This window comes from Pelecanus crispus, chromosome 14, assembly GCF_030463565.1.
Source record: "Pelecanus crispus isolate bPelCri1 chromosome 14, bPelCri1.pri, whole genome shotgun sequence".
NCBI lineage: Eukaryota > Metazoa > Chordata > Aves > Pelecaniformes > Pelecanidae > Pelecanus > Pelecanus crispus.
The window spans coordinates 17,451,340-17,466,803 of record NC_134656.1 but is presented as its reverse complement, the minus strand read 5'-3'; the positions used below and the strand labels follow the sequence as shown (position 1 = coordinate 17,466,803).

The 15,464-nt window shown below is 63.8% G+C and overlaps 1 protein-coding gene across 1 annotated transcript in view; it reads right to left on the bottom strand.

The window, feature by feature from the left end:
• EPB41L1 (erythrocyte membrane protein band 4.1 like 1) overlaps positions 1–15,255 on the bottom strand; it is a 30,450-nt gene extending 15,195 nt beyond the window's left edge. Inside the window, exons 1-13 of the mRNA XM_075721377.1 lie at positions 15,079–15,255; positions 14,119–14,283; positions 11,157–11,261; positions 11,037–11,079; positions 10,303–10,378; positions 9,783–10,001; positions 9,591–9,678; positions 9,115–9,267; positions 8,255–8,352; positions 7,931–8,106; positions 7,364–7,512; positions 4,538–4,729; positions 3,152–3,250 (exon numbers count right to left, since the gene is read on the bottom strand). Of these exons, the coding sequence (XP_075577492.1) occupies positions 3,152–3,250; positions 4,538–4,729; positions 7,364–7,512; positions 7,931–8,106; positions 8,255–8,352; positions 9,115–9,267; positions 9,591–9,678; positions 9,783–10,001; positions 10,303–10,378; positions 11,037–11,079; positions 11,157–11,261; positions 14,119–14,283; positions 15,079–15,255 (1,740 nt within the window). The remainder of the gene's footprint in view (positions 1–3,151; positions 3,251–4,537; positions 4,730–7,363; positions 7,513–7,930; positions 8,107–8,254; positions 8,353–9,114; positions 9,268–9,590; positions 9,679–9,782; positions 10,002–10,302; positions 10,379–11,036; positions 11,080–11,156; positions 11,262–14,118; positions 14,284–15,078) is intronic.
• Positions 15,256–15,464: the final 209 nt, after the last annotated feature.

Sequence of the window (15,464 nt, the reverse complement as noted above, 5' to 3'; positions counted from 1 at the left end):
GTCTGCGAGGACGCCAAGCCGCCCAAGGGCAGAGGCGGGTGCAGGCTCTTCGCCCTGCCAGGATGGCACCCGTGCACTGCAAGCCATGCCACACGCGTGGCAGTAAGGGCCCCCTCCTCCACAGATGGAAGACGGATCCTTGCCAGGGACTCTGCCGTGGCACCTGCACCCTGCCGCAGCCAGGCAGCCCCGCGCACCCGTGCTGGAGGAGCCAGCTCTTTAGGGGACGTGTCCCACGCCGGCTCCCTACAGCATCGCTCGCACAAGCCTCTCCGATACCCCTTTACCCTGCGCTCCCAAGCACCGTCTGCTCTCCAGGTCCCTTCCTCCACACCTGCTTCCAATGCAGGTTTTATTTCTTCCTAGTCTGTAAAAATTGCAACAGGGGCAGCTGGAGACTGCCAGGAGCACCAGGTTGCGCCTAGGTCTTTCACAGTTGGGTCTGACCCATGAAAGCAACGTTATCACTAACTCAGCGGCTGCGCTGGGCCTGCCGGGAAGCCCAGGTTGGTCTCTGGCATCCCCTCAACACCAGTCATCCCGTTCAGTAGCGATGCTTGTGGGCGATTCGGCCTGAAGACCGCTTACTTTCCTGAGGGTACAACAGCTTCTCTTCCGCTCCTGCAAGGCGGTGTCATTGCTGAAGCCTTTCTGCAGCCAAGGCAAGGATGGACGGGTTGTGAGCACAGGTACAAATCTCTTCGGTGAAGACCTGTTGTCCCCCTTCTCTGGCTGCAAACCAGAGTCCTTTGGAGGAGACCTTCCCTGGACAAAGCTGATGAGTTTCTTCAGGCTCCTTCTCTGAGTTAAGGCTGAGATATATGTTGTTGATCAAAAAGCCTTAAGACAAGTCTTCTGAAGCCTGGAACAATGTGTTCATCCATGGCAGCACCTCTTAACCAGTAAGGAAACCCCAAAAGCTCCAGATTTATTTCCAAACCAGTTTCCTTCTCCTCAAACTTTGTTGGGATGAGCACAGCCCACTCCAAGGGAACAGCCAACTACTCTGTGGTGTGATCTGAACCCTGCTCCGGAGGGCTCAATGCCAGCTCCGGCCACAGCTCTGGTTCCACAGCTCATGGCAGCCCTTGCGTCTCCAGAGCTTGAGGACTCTTGGGGATGTTCGGAGCAAATATCTGAATACTTTCTCTCCAGGAAAGAAGAGAACTTCTGGAGCTATGGAGTTCAGTAGGCTGGCGGGACAGTGTGCCAAGGCAGAGGCCGAGTCTAAGAAGTGATGATGCTGGGAAGGGTCTGTCCGTAGAGCAACCTTGACTTCCCAAGGGATCATTTACTTTCACACTTCCCCCCGCCCCCCCAGCGCATCTGCTCTAGGAGCAGGAGCATTTGGGGACATCCTCACTGTGACCTACACACCACAAGAGAGAGCAAGATTGTAGAAAGGAAAGAAATCACGGCGTGGAGCAGAGGCAGCTTTCTGCCCCTGCCAACAAGGCCCATAGCCTCGGCAGAGCTCAGGGCAGGCAGGAGGCTTCTCCCTTTGGCATCCTTCAATGCCCCTGCCGTCTTTCTTTGCTCCTCAGGGAGACCCTCCTGAGAGGAAAGCACAAGCCTCACGACAAGGAGGGGAGAATGAGGGAATCTGAGATGTTGAGACAACACACTGGGTTGCTTTGTCACCCAAAGCTGAAGAGAGACTCCCGGCACCTCCCAGCCCAGCATTCTGGTCCTCCAGCAGGAGTGAGGACTGAGGGATAGAGGGGAGGGAGGAGACGCATGTAGCTTGGGGGGACAGATAACCCAGCCTCAGCAGGCCTGAAGCCCACAGGCACCAAGAGACTTTCTGGCTGAGCGTGATGAGACCTCCAAGCTCTGTAGATGTGCTGTCCTCATGTCATCACCCTCTTGGGGCCATGAATTCCGCACAGTGACCACAGGCCAGGAGAGGACAAGTTCCCACATATCAACTGCTGAGTCTCAGCCACGAATGCCTGGAGAGAAATCACTGGTGAGGCCACCTTGGCACCTGCACCCCCAGCACAGCCCTGGCACCCCGAAGGTCTCCGCAGGGCGGAGGGGAAGACTCTCTGAATCAAGAGATGCGCGCGCACCTCACTTCTGCTGTTTCTGTCCACCAGCTCCTAAACACTGGCACGTAGAGGGTCCTAACGGGGACCAGGAGATGCTGCTGCTGAGCCCAAGCTTTGCTGAAGGCGCCTGTGTCCTCGCTGAAGCCCGAGGCTGTGCCCAAGCCCTCACTCACACCCACGTGTGCTCCAGCCGGCGCGGGCTCCGGCTCCAGCTGTGCTGGTAGGGCACAGCCTGCCGACGCTGGCAACATCTGCACTGGCTAAGGGAGATGACAGGGAGCGAGAGTGGGGCCAGCCTTGCCCCTGCCTCGTCTGTGCCCCTGCCCGACGCTGCTCCCACTCCGCTGTCTTCCCGGGGGGCACGCAGGCAGGACGTGCACCCCAGCACCGCTGGGCACCACGCTGCGGCGTGGCGGGGTCCAACCACGCCAGAACCAAGTCCCAAAGACCTGTTTTCTTCTGCTCAGTGGTATCTTCTCTTGGCTGTCCTGGGAAACGACCGCCATCACGTGAGATAAACCCTGTGCGCAAGCAGCGCCGAGAGCCCGCATTCCTCACCCGGGCGCACGGCGCGAGGACATCGAAGGGAGCACGACCCTGCTTTGCACAGGCTTAAGTCCAACATTTCTGATGCCTCCAGAGATGCCCTATTTCAGGGTGCCTGGCCCTGGGGAACTGCAGCTGTAGCCAAAGTGGAGGAAAGCACAAGGGATTGGTAAAGACAGCTTGTAGCTGCCTGCTTGCACCCGGAGCGGAGACCCGCAGCGTGCCCGTGCCGTAGGGTCAGCACTGCCTCGGGACCCCCAGCACCGGCCTCCAGCACGGCCCCCGCACCCACACAGCCAGCCCTGGGGGTGCACAGCAGGGCTCCACGGGAAGGTCCCTCCCAGGACCCTGTCTCGCGGCCCAGAAGAAACACTCAGGGGAGCAGATTTCACCAACAGCCCTGTCCTGGCAAGGGATCCTGCCCCATCGCTGGAGAGAAGACCCACCCAGGGGGACCAGCAAAGGGCTCAAGCTCTGCTCAGGGGGCAGGAGGGCCCCACGGGGGGACGAGCGGTGAGAGTTAGGGGTGGGGAGAGGAGGAGGGTGGTGACAACCTCAGGAGAGGAGACAAGGCTTTTCTGCGTGAAAGACTCCATGCTTAGGGAAGCTCCGTGCTCAGATGCAAAATCGTCTAGGGTGTCCTCTTCCATCGTCTGTGCCAGCACGGCAACCCCAGCACCCACGGGGAAAGAGAGAGAGACAGACAGAGAGACAGAGAGAGAGAGAGAGAGCATGAGAAGGAATGAAGGAACAAATGGTGGGTAGGTGGGAGGATGGATGGATGGGTGCGTGGATGGATGAACAGAGGTCACAGCTATGCCAGCTCCAGATGCTCCATTTACATCTCTGCACTTTGTCTATTTGCTTGTAAAAGAGATGTGGGGGGAAGTCCCTCTTCCTCTTCCCAGCTCAGTGCTTTGAAGAGGGGCTGTGAGCGCACCTCCTCCTCGGTCACCCTGCAGCCCCGGGTCTCCGGTCAGTGCTGGGGACCGGCAGGCGCACGTGCACGTCATGAATCCCCCGCAGAGAGCCCCTGGCCCAGCCGCCCCGCGGCGCCCCGCACCCTCCTTGCAGCCCAGCCCCACGTCCTCGCTTGCTCTGCAACCATCCCGGGAGGGAGCCAGAGCAAAGCGTGCCCCGCCTGGGGCCATGCCCGCTGGCGCGGGCACAGGACCGGCTCCAGAGCCCCCGTGGGGGAGAGCACGCCGCGGAGGGGAGAGCAAGCAGTGAGGGCACCCAGCCTGGCAGCGGGGATGTCCTTGCCACACGCCGCCTGCACCGAGCCAACCAGGAGCCCAGCGCCACAGAGCACCCAGCTGCACCACACCCGCGCCCCTCACGCAGCACCGGGGGCTCCGCATGTCCCGGCACCCCCAATTCCAGCTCCCCGGGCGCCGTCCTTTCACACTCGCGGTCTCGCCGCAAAGCCAGCAGGCAAAATGCCAGGAGGGGAGGATGTGCGGTGCAGGACGCCGGTGCGGCACCGCTCACCCCTGCGCTTACTCCCACCACCCAGGTCCCGGCTGGAGGGAGCACCATGGGGCACCCGGTCCTGTTCTGCTGAGGACACCCCTCGAGCAAGAGCTGCACCAGGCACTGCCAGGCAGCAGCCCAGCTGGTACCAGGGGGGAGGAAAGCCTCATCTCACGGGCCAACGAAGCCACAGCCCAACTCTCAGGTACCCCCAAAACACAGCCCTCCGGAGGCGGGTGAGAAGTTCAACCCCATGCAGTGCCTGGGCACACACGGGGAGATCACTACCAGCAGCGTGAAAATGGTCAGCTCGCTACAAAACTTAGAGACAACGTCCAAAGGCCCCCGTGATTTCCCCCATGCTCCCCCAGGGCAGCAGAGGAGGCAGAGACCCAGAGCCCAACCGCTGAGGAACACCTCCCCGCGAACAACCTCACCCCCTCCATAAGAGAAGCAGCGGAACAAACCTCACTGGCCTTTTCTGGGGTTCCCTTTGGTGTTTCATCCTCGTGCTTGGGTGAGGAAGAGGCTGGTGAAGAAGGCAGCCTCCTGTCCCGGTCCCTGTGAACCAGCTTGCTGTTGGGCTCCTTCAGTGTCCGTTTCAGCTCATTGATGCTGGCCTGATGCTTCAGCAAAACATCTTCTGGCTTGTCTAAAAACTTGGGGAAGGAGAGAGGAGGAGAACTATGATTAGTTAACCAGCCAAGGCAAAAGAGATGAGCTGGGGCACTGGGAGGGTTTGCTTCACGCTGGGCTTGAATTTAGGGTCTCAAGAGCCAAATGAACAGCGTGGCAGAGCACCCTGGTCCGCAGTTCTCACTAAGAGTGTTGCAGGGAGCAGCAAAAAGGCAGCACGTAGCCGAACGCGCGTGGCAGGCTTCCCTCCGTGAAGGGCACAGCACGCCCCTTCGGCATCTCCAGCACGGCCTGCCGAGGGCAAGCTAAGCCACTTGGACGAAGAGGGTGGGCTCTCCCTCGGGATCAGCAAGGGATCGGGCCCTGATGGAAATACCAGCAGCCTCCTCTGCTGCTCGCTCGTGCCAGGCACAAAGGGAGCCCGAGCCTCTGTCGCAGCAGGGCAGGAAGCCGGCATTTCCAGCGGAGCTCCTTCGACGTGGGCGTCTGCCAAAGGGCAGGTGGCCAAGGGCCAACACGGATCCAAGCCTGGATCACCATGGACCAGCCGGGGCCCAGCGGCAGCCTGGGGTGGGGTGGGGGCTGGCCTGCTGTGGAGAGAGGACAGCTCAGAGCGCTCAAGTGCGAGGTGGGGTTTCGGCGTTAGAGCATCGTTTTAAGTGCGAGGTGGGGTTTAGGCGTTAGAGCGTCGTTTTGTGACGGTACAGGCACCAGGGTGGCTCCCCTCGTCCTGCCGCAGAGGTGGGCAAACTGGCTCAGAGCAAGAACCAGCAAGAGCAAGAACCCTGGCTTCTGCTTCAAACTCAAACTCAAACCTCTTTTGAGGTTCGAAAGGAGTCACCTAAAACACCTCCCTGGTATTTCTCCTCAGCAGCAGCCCAGAGACCCAAGAGAGTGCCACGAAAAACACGACCAAATTTTCCAGATCCTGAAGGTTTCAGTGCAACTCATGAAAAAACTCCCCCCGTGGACCCGCACGTCTGAGCCGTGGAGAAGCGCTTCGTGGTTTGCCCACCTCTGGGCTCGGGGCGCGCCGGGGGCCGGGGGAGCAGCACATGCACATGCAGCGGGGTAAGCGATGAGGAGGGCAGGGGAGGGACCGGGACAGTGCCCACCGCCCCGGCGGGGTCTGCCCTGCGGTGCCGAGCGGGACGGCGAGGGCCGTGCGGTGCCAGCGCGGCAAACCCCATCGCCTGGCCGCCTTTGCCCCCCGTCGACAGCTCCAGCGAGGATCTACGTCCCGCTGTGAGCGGAGGGGAAACCCCCGGGGGAGCAGCCGTGGATTTTAGGCTGGGATGAATTGTTCCTGATGGGGGGCCAGCGCGGACACAAGAGTTCGTGCAGGGGAGGGCACAGCCTCCCTCCTCGCTGCGACAGCCCGCTCTCGGACGCAGGCAGCTGCCCTCTGTCTGGCACAGGGGGGTGGGTGCCAGGGCCTGCCCCCGCGGGCAGCGGCGCGGGCGCTGAGGGCAGCTCAGAGGCTCGTTTGCCGCCGGCGGGGCAGGATGGCAGCCGCAGCGCTGCCAGGAGCTCCAGCCCGGCTCTCCGCCGAGGGGAGCCACGCCGCGGGAGCGGGGGCTGCAGGAGAGCAGAGCCGCCGGGCAGGGCGGGCGGCGGAGGCAGCTCGGGTCAGGCAGAAGCAGAGCGCGGGTCGGGACGCCAGCGGGAGCGATGGGACCCAGCCTCCGCAGGAGAGCTAGGGCCGCGGGGCCGGACGGAGAGGAGACACGAGGCGAGGACATGGCGGAGTCAGTAACACGAGCAGAAGCCAGGTCTTCCCAACGGGCCAAGGACTCGGCGCGGGGGCCCGGCCGTTGCGCCTTGGGAGGGCTCTTGCTCACACGTACGATCAGGACTACCTTACTTAGTGGGATAGAAGATGCCGTGTGCGCGCTGGGGCAGATCCCCAGCTGTCTGCTCATCGGGCTTCTCTAAGCATCCAACCCCCGCCCCGGTGCATCTTGTATTCCAGTAAATAGGGTGACACACAGTGTTGCTTTGGAAAGGATGGACAGTATGATGCACCGATGAGGACTAAGATACTCCAGAGAGAGAATACCTCCTGCTTGTGCCTGGGGGTTGTTTCGTGCTCCGGCTGGCAGCAGAGAGAGGGTTAAAAGTAACCAGCAGGGTCAGTCGAGGGAACTTGTCACAAACATCACAGTTAAGCTGATGGGCTGGTAGGGCGCAGAAGGACCGGACCCCCCTCCCCTCGGGGCTGAAACGGGCTGGGGTGTCCCCGGGCCAGCCCGGGGGCCAGGGCAGGGAGTGGGTGGGCCGTGCCGTGCCCAGGCAGTGGCGGGCAGGAGCGGGCACCGGCGTGCCTGGCCTGTCCCCATCCCCATCCCTGTCCTGGAGCGGGGCTGCTCCCAGGTCCAGCCCCGCCTGGGGACGAGGCGAGACCAGCTGGAGGGCGCTGGGGAAGCAGAGTCGAGCCGAGCCCCTGTGACAGCCCCGTTTCCACCGCTGAGGCCAAGAGCCACGTCCCAAGGGTCCCACCAGCCTGGGGCTCCGCTGGCGGAGAAAGGGCTGCAGGGGACCGTGCCCCGAGGTGACCCTGCCTGCCTGCAGCCCAGCCCTGCTGCCTGCGCCCGCTGCCCTGCCTGCCCGCTCCGGGTGCGAGCCAGGCCGCCCTCCTCTGCCCGCCTCGGCTGTACCTTCAGCTCCTTGATTTTCGTCGGGGTGGTCACCTCCTCGTCCTCCGTCTCGGACCGTCTCCTGCTGCCAAACTCACCGTCCTCATCCCGCTTCTCGCCCTCCGCCCCGGCGTCGTGGTTCTCGCTGACGGAGGCCGGGCGCGAGAACTCTGCCCGTGGGGGAGAGCCCGGGTCACCCCAGCCCTGCCGCCCCCAGCCCCCACCCCAGCCCCTGCCCCTCACCTCCCAGCCACCTCAGACCTGGGGGCCGAGGATCCCCGAACGCCCTGCAGCAGGGATGGCCGGTCCTGGGGGCCCCAGGGCACAGGGAGCCGGGGGGAGCCCCGTCCCCGAGCTGCCCGACCCCAGCCCTGCCACGTCCCCCTGCTCACGCGCAGTCTGAGCTATCGCTTGGGGTGGGGACAGACCCTCTGCCACGGGGGTGCAGTTGGGGACAGCCTCCAGAAGGAAGCCTGATGGCTGCTGTAACCAAATGAGCCGAATGGCTCGTAGAGACGAGCCGAACAGCATCCCCCTCGCTCCCGCCAGCGGACCAATCTCCCTCCCCCTCCCCAATTTGGGGCATACCTCCGTCAAGGCTGCGAGACATGGTGTACCGTTTGCTGGAGGAGCGCTCGAAGAAGGGAGCCGGGCGGTCGATGAGGGCGCTGGCCTGCCGTGTCTGCGCCTGCGTCCGCCCGCTGTAGCGAAACTTGGAGCCCATCACCAGGAAGCCCTTGGGGGGTGGCTCCGGGGACACCAGCCTAGGGGTGAGAGAGGGGGAATGCCGTCAGCGAGCCCCAGCCGTGCCCCCCGGCGCTGCCCCCCACGTGCACCCGCCGCGGCAGAGGCAGGAGCATGTCTGCCCCCGAGAAGGGAGGCTTGGAGAAGGTCTGGAGAAGGTCTCCTCACCTGAAGAAGGTGTGATGCTCTATGCAGACCTTCCAGAGACGCTTGGCAGAGCGGTGGTTGGGCAGCTTGAAGCCAATGGTGCTCTCAAACTGTTCGTACTTGGGGGAGACAGAGACACGCCGTTACAGGCAGCTCCTCTCCTAGGGGACACGATGGGATGGGACCTGCCTTGCCAAAGCCCTCAGGTTCCCCTGGCAGGAGCCATGACCATGCAAAAAAATAAAAGTCTTCTGCAAAGCAGTGCTGGAAAGGTCCATGCAAAGCCCCACTGGGTGGTGGAATCACACCCCAACACTTTCGGCCTAAGCACTTTCCTCAACTGCAAATGGCTTTTCAGTGCTAGATAAATGCCCTCAAGAAACAAAAAACTTTTACAGCTCGTTTTGGCGAGAGGGCATCACTCTCCATGTTAGATGCACTGTCCTTGCCCTCCTGCCTGCTGGAAAACGTGGGTGGAAATGCATTCTCCCATCAGCGCACACAAAAGTGAAAAGAGTGAAAATGAAGTTGTAAAACGAACGAGAATGTTTGTGAAACATGGAAGGCGTATCAAAAGTGGCCCCTCAACCCTCCTTCCTGGGGGACCTCCCTACACCAGCGGGGTCACAGCGTCTGGCTGGTGGGGAAAGGAGCCTGGGGTGCCCTCAGCCTGCTGAGGTGACTTTGGCAGTGAGAAAACGAGAGCACGAACAAGGAAGCACTTGCTGAAAGCCTCCATGCGCTACAGGAGCTGTGCTCCCTTGGCCAGCGTGGTCATTAACGTGGGGCCCTTGGGCTGGAGCCAGGGGAGGCTCTCCCCGGCCGGCAGCCCCAGTCCAGTCCTGCCGTGCCCCGGGGCCGCGCTGGCGCACGGCACCCACCTCACCCGGGCGGATCTTGATGTAGAAGTTGCTCCTCTTGTAGGAAATTTTGAGGATCTTGGGCCAGGCGAAGCGGTTGATCCTCAGCCGGTCCCTGTAGATGAGGAGGCCGTTGGCGCAGACACCCAGCATGATGTCGATGCCCTCCGAGTCCTGGAGGAGGCAAGGGGGACAGGAGGGGCTGCTCAGCTGCCCAGTAAGAACCAGTCCGGCCAGCAGTGCCGTGCTCCCTCCTGCTCAGTGTTCTGCTACAGGGGACCGGCTGACAGAGAGGTCACCGAATCACAGCCTGGTTGAGGTTGGATCTCTGGAGGCCCTCCGGTCCAACGCAGGCCACCCAGAGCCGGTAGCCCAGGACCACGTCCTTGTTGAACCTTCACTGTGGGAGGAAGGGGCTGGGCAGGGAGGGGCGTGCAGGCAGCAGGGCAGGATGGAGTGGCACCGGGCACCGCTCTGGCAGCCCCATGGCCCCGTACCTTGGCGTGGTGCAGGTCCACCCCGTACATGGAGAGCTTCTTGGCGTTCTCCAAGAAGTGGATCTCCGCTTCCCCGGGGGTCATTCCCCTGCACAAGACAGAGAGGGACACGCATGGCCGGGTGCCCCACCGGGCACGGGCCAGCCGTCTGGTGCCTTCCTCACCACCAGCCCGTCCTCCCCCGGGGCTCACCGGTAGGTCTTGTGCAACTCCATGATGCGCTCCTCCAGCTCCCGCGTCTGGTTGGGGGCGAAGCGGAGCTCGCTGACGTAGTTGCCCACATGTTCCTCGGCATCGTAGTCGCCCAGCTCGGCCTGCACGGCGTAGGAGCCCAGCAGGGCGTGCGTGACAAAGGAGCAGGGCAGGCGCCCCGTGATGATGTCCGCACGGAGCTGCAGGCACAGGTAGTATCTGCGGGAGGGGGCAGAGGGTGAGAGCGGGGCAGAGGTGCGTGCCCTCCGGAGCAGGCTGGGGCTCCCCAGGAAGCTGCAGCGTGCACCCCACCTTGCACTGCTCTCCGTGAGGAATGCCACCTCCCACGGCCACCTCCCGGGCCCTGCTCTGCATGATTTAGACGTGCCACATGCAGCGGGAAGGCAGCAGACATCCCCCAGCTGCCCACCTCCCGCCTGAGCCCTGCCCCTCCACACACTCCCAGCCGGTCCCCTGGCAGCTGCCCCAGCAGCCGTGCCCATGGAGGGGTGGTCCTCACCTTGTGATGTCCTCCGTGAGCTGGGCAGGGTCTGGAGGGTAAAACTTGACGGTGAAGGCGAAGTTCCAGGGCCCGCCTAGGGAGGGGAGAGAGCAGTAAGGGCAGCACCCACGCTGGCTGCACGCGCAGGAGCATCCGGGCATCCACTAAGGGTCCCACGACTCCCCCGAACCCGGCACAGGACAGGGACAAGGGGGGTCCAGAAGCTGCTGGGAGAACAGCCACTGGGACACCAGCACAACTTGGTTAATCCTCCCCAAACAGCTGGGGAGAGAAAAGCATCACAACGTCAGCAGCTGTCCGCTCAGCGTGACTACCAATGTCACAGCAAAAGCCTCACATGTCCTGGAAGGTGACACCTTGAACAACAGCCCTTCTGCCACCCCAGCGAGGCATCATCATGGGCAAAGGCACCCCGGGACCTGTCCCAGCAAGCCCCTCATTCTTCCACCCATCCCTGTCCTCCTTCCTCCTCCCCTGTCCCCCTCAGGGCAGGTGGGGATGGCGCCCAGAGAGAGACCAGGTCTCAGCCAGCTTGCCGGTGGCAGAGACGGGGTCCTTAGCCCCCCACGCCTGTCACGAGTAAGAGGAGAGGTGGGTAAGAGGCGGCATCCCTGTCCCCAGGCCAGCTGCCAAAGGTCCCCCTCGGGGCAGGTGGGGAGGGGACCCGCCACAGGACAGCCACAGCCAAGCCATCCAGGGCCGGGGAGGACAGACCGTCCCCGGGCACTTACTGCGGATCTGCTTCTTGATCTCCTTGGAGGGGTCCAACCAGTTCTGCAACGAGGAGACAGCAGGTCAGGGGGGCCCCCCGCCGCAGCGGGGGCGGCCGCAGAGGGACCCCCCGTGCTCACCTTCTGGCTGTCCGAGTCGCAGAAGGTGAGGCCGAAGTAGTCCTTCTCCAGGAGGTTGAGGTGCTCGCACACCATGTCGAAGAGGACCTGGCCTCGGGCGTGCTTCTGTCGGAGACATGGAGAGGCTGATGGTGAGCCGGCTCCCCTGCGCTCCTGGAGACCCAGCAGGCGCAGGCAGCACCCGCTGGGTGCAGGCAAGGAGCACCGGGGAGGGTCAGGGCAGCCCTGGCCCTCCAGGCCACCACCAAAAGGTGCTGGGCTGCCTTTGAGAGCAGCCCTCTCACCTGGCAGCACCGCTCTGGGGACACCCAGGCGGTCCCGGGGCCGTGGGGACAGGGCACGGTGGAGCCCAGCGCTCGCGGTGCAGGCAGCAGGTCCCACGGGCCAGCGGCGCCCGGTGCCCACCCGGCTCATCCCCCATCACACCAGGATGCCAAACCAGAGAGGGGGCCGGCCAGCCCAGGCACCTCCGCTCTGGACCAGCAAGCCGGGACAAATGCTCCGCAGCGCTCGCGGCGGCCAGTGCTGCCCGTGGGACGAGCTCCCTCCCAGCACCCTCCCCGCCGGTGGTGGGGGCAGCTGGGTCCCGACGGTGGCATGACAAACGAGAGCCACGAAGAGCCTGGGCCACGCGCAGGGACGGAGGGCACCCTCGCTACCTGGCCCTTCGAGTTCCCCTGAATTTCTCTTCATTACCGGTGGCAGCGAGGCGCAGGCTCGCTCATGGGGATGGAAGGACAACCCCTCCCACGTGCGTTTCTCCCCTGTTTACACCCTTCCAGCCTGACCGCTCCCATCTCCCCTCTCCAAGGCATCCATTCACCGGAGCACCTCTGCCGTGTGCCCCAGGGACGGCAGCCCCGGCAGCTCGCTGCCGCTCCTGCTGCCCCGCGAAGCTTTTCCAGCAGCTGCAGGCACCCTGCCTGGCTCTCCTCCCTCCTGCTGACCCGGGTTTTGAAGGCAGGGGCTCACCCGTGGCATGTGCATTGAACGGTTTGACTCCCCTTTTTTGATTTTTACTGAATTAAGCCTTACTTAAGCAAGGCGCAACTACTCCCATAGGGCCTGCGAGAAAGAAAGAAGAAACGCAGCACCAGCCTTTCTGCCTCAAACCCTCTCCCCTATGCCCCAGGTGCCTTTTTTAGAGAGCAGCAGCTCTCTACAAGCCGACCCTATCCTCTGCACCGCAACAGCAGGGACCTCGTCCTTACCCACGCCCGGCGAGGGGCATTGCTCTCACGAAGCTTCCAGCCAGCCTGCAACCCAGGTTTCTGCTTGCATGCCATTTTGCTTGGCCAGTGCCACAGGGAGAGCCAGGGGACGGACAACCCCTCTGGGGCTCGTGCAAGCCACTCCCGTGCTCCGTGAGCCCCCCGCAGTCCCTGGGGCACTCCGCTCCTTTTCTTCTTCGGGAGGGCTTTCATCTTCCTGACAACCCATCTTTCCGCAGCTTCATGACAAATTTTACCGCTGAAGCGACAGTCAGGGCTGCCGGGGTGTGGAGATCAAAGGCCCTGCCGCCTGTGCCACGGGCAGGGGGCCGGCCCCCCACCGCCGGCTGCCTCGGGGTGCTCACCCGTCCCAGGCAGCCACAGCGCGCAGGCAGCCACGCTCCTTACGTTCATCCATCCTGCGCAGCCGAGACCCGGGGGAGGCAGGACCCGCATACAGATGCGGGTCCGCTCTGCGCAGCCAGCTCCGAGCTGCTGCAAACAAAAACCTGTCTGCCCGCTCGCCAGCAGCAAGTGCAGAGGTCTCCCTGGCAAAGGCTCCAGGATTTCTGCTCCTCAACAACCTCAGCTTTTGCGTTTTTAAGCGAAGTTGCCAGTCCTTAAAAACGTCCCTCCCTCAGGGCGATGCCGCAGGTCAGAGCGGCGCTGCCCTCCCCAACCTGCAGGCAGGAGATGGCAGGGAGCGTGGGGGACAGAGACGGGCACTCCCGGCAAGGACTTCTCCTCCCAGCTGCCTTTGCCCCTGCGGCAGGGCCACAGCACCCTTCCACGAACACCAGCCTCAACTCCTGGTTTAGTCCTGGATGTCCTCCAGCCTGTCCTAGAAGGGAGAGGTCCCGGCGCGGACAGGGGCTGAAGCAGCCCTGCAGCATCTCCCAGTGCCAAGGCAGCCACTGGCAGGCACCAGTCCCCTCTGTCCCTCGCTGCAGCGACAGCCACCACCAGGGAAACGCGCTCCCCGGCGCACACCCGCGTGCGCTCGTGCACGCCCACACCACACGCTTGCGACGCCGCACAAATAGCGGGTGGCCTGCCCACCCAGAGCAGGGTGCTGGACCGCCCGCCCGGGCACGCCGCCCTGCCCGCACGCACGAGGACGCAGCTACCAGGACGTGCGGGCGCATCGCCCTACGCACGCGTGCACGCACACACGCACGACGCTGCCAGGCTCTGACGCACCTCCCCATGCAGTCCCCGGCCTGCCAGCTTTATGGGGAGGGACGGCAAGGGATGGGAAGATGAAAACAGAGAGGATGGACGCCAGCCCGCCTGGGGCGGCCGTGAGGGTCCACGCGTGTCAGCCTCTTCGCACCAACACGTGCACACGCGTCCTTGGCCTCAGCACACGGGACAGCCAACGCGCTGCGCTCTTGAGGTGCTGGCAGACGGGCTGGCGTAGGGGTGTGTGTCGTGCACATATTGCCAGGCAGAGCTCTGTCCCCCATCTATTAATTGCTTTTCAGACGCTGTTTTCTATTGTGAGTAGCTGCCAAATTTGGATTCACTGGGCTGAAATTCCCTGCTAGGGTCTGTCTTTCCAGATTTTTTCCTTGTTTTGAAATGTCAATTTAAACAGCTATTTCTGTGGATCCTTTTCCCTAGGAGAGAGGTACCACAAAGCTGTCCTTGGAAGAGCCCTGACACTGGGGACTCGCTGGGCTGGGCAGGGTCCCCAGGCTGAGACGCGTGCCCTCCTTGGTGCCAGCGCGGCCCCGTGAGCTGGGACTCACCTCCACCTCGCATTCGTACTCGGAGGCATCGAGCAGGGTCACTCTGCAGAGGGCACTCTTCACTTTCTTGGTGGTTTTCTGGGGTGACTTCTGGGTCTTGCTGGGGGTGGTTTTGTCAGAGAGCCCGTCCGTCTCGCTGTAGTCCTTCTCCTCCATCTCTGTGCCCTGGAGCAGGGAGATGCACAGGGTTACCCGGCACCGCTGCCAGGATGGACGGACAGACAGACGGGGAAAGCCTTCCAACAGCATGCAGAAGAGGGCAGCTGATGACCTCTTGGGAGTCCACAGCCAAGCCCAGTTGCCCCACCCCGCGCCACCGGCACAACCAGCATCTCTGGAAAATGGACGCCCACGAGCCCAGGGTCAGTTCAGCACCCGAAACCTCCCGGCCCAGCTCCCTGGTGCAGCAGGCAGGGCCAGGGCAGCACCGCGCCTGCTGGCGCTGGCAGCAGCGCAGCTCCCCGGCGGCTCCAATGCTGACACGGGGGTGCAGCCGCTGCTCCCAGCCCTGCCAGGGGCAGCTCAGCCCCGGGGCACGGGGCCACCTGCTTCCTCCCGCGCCCTGGCTGGCGGCCGCGGCAGTGCCAGTTCCCACACAGGCAGTGCTTCGGGCTGCTGTACTGCTCCTTCTGCCTGCGCACTGCTCCTTCTGCCTGCGCACTGCTCCTTCTGCCTGCGCACTGCTCCTTCTGCCTGTCCTGCCTGCAAGGAGCCGTGCAGGCAGCTGGGATGCAGCCGGCAGAGCCCCTCCACTGCCCTGGCTGCAGGGACAGCATCCCTCCGGGATGCTTCCCTGGGGCCGGCAGCACACGGGAGATGCCCACCTCACCCGGCTCCCTGCAGCCCCCGCGCTGCAGCAAGGCCACGGCGATGGGCAGCAGAGAGCGGCGGCACGTCCCCTTCCTCTGCTGCGCCTTCCCCTCCGCTGCATCTCACCGCACCCGGCCGTCGCCCACTCACCGGCTCCGTATTTCGGGCATCGGACTGCGCCCCGGGCTTCTCATTGGCCTCGGCGTCCCGGCCGGCAGGGTTGGCGGCTGCAGCGGTGGGGCCGTGGGCGGCCGCCTCCAGCTGCTGCTGCGGAGCCTCCTCCTGCGCGTTCTTCACCTCCGAACCGGGGCCCGTCTCCGTCGTCATGGCCGCTCGTCACCCTGCTCTGCCGCCGCCACCCGCAAGGAGAGACAGGAGGCGTCACCCAGGCGCACGGGGATGGAGGACGCCGGCCGGGCAGCCCGCGATGCCCTGGCCGCACGGGCAGGCGTAGGACCTGCCCATCTCCGCCCCGCTGCCCGCCACCCCCGCTCCCTGTCCGCGCCAGGGGGGCTTTGCAAAGGGCTGGTGGCAGC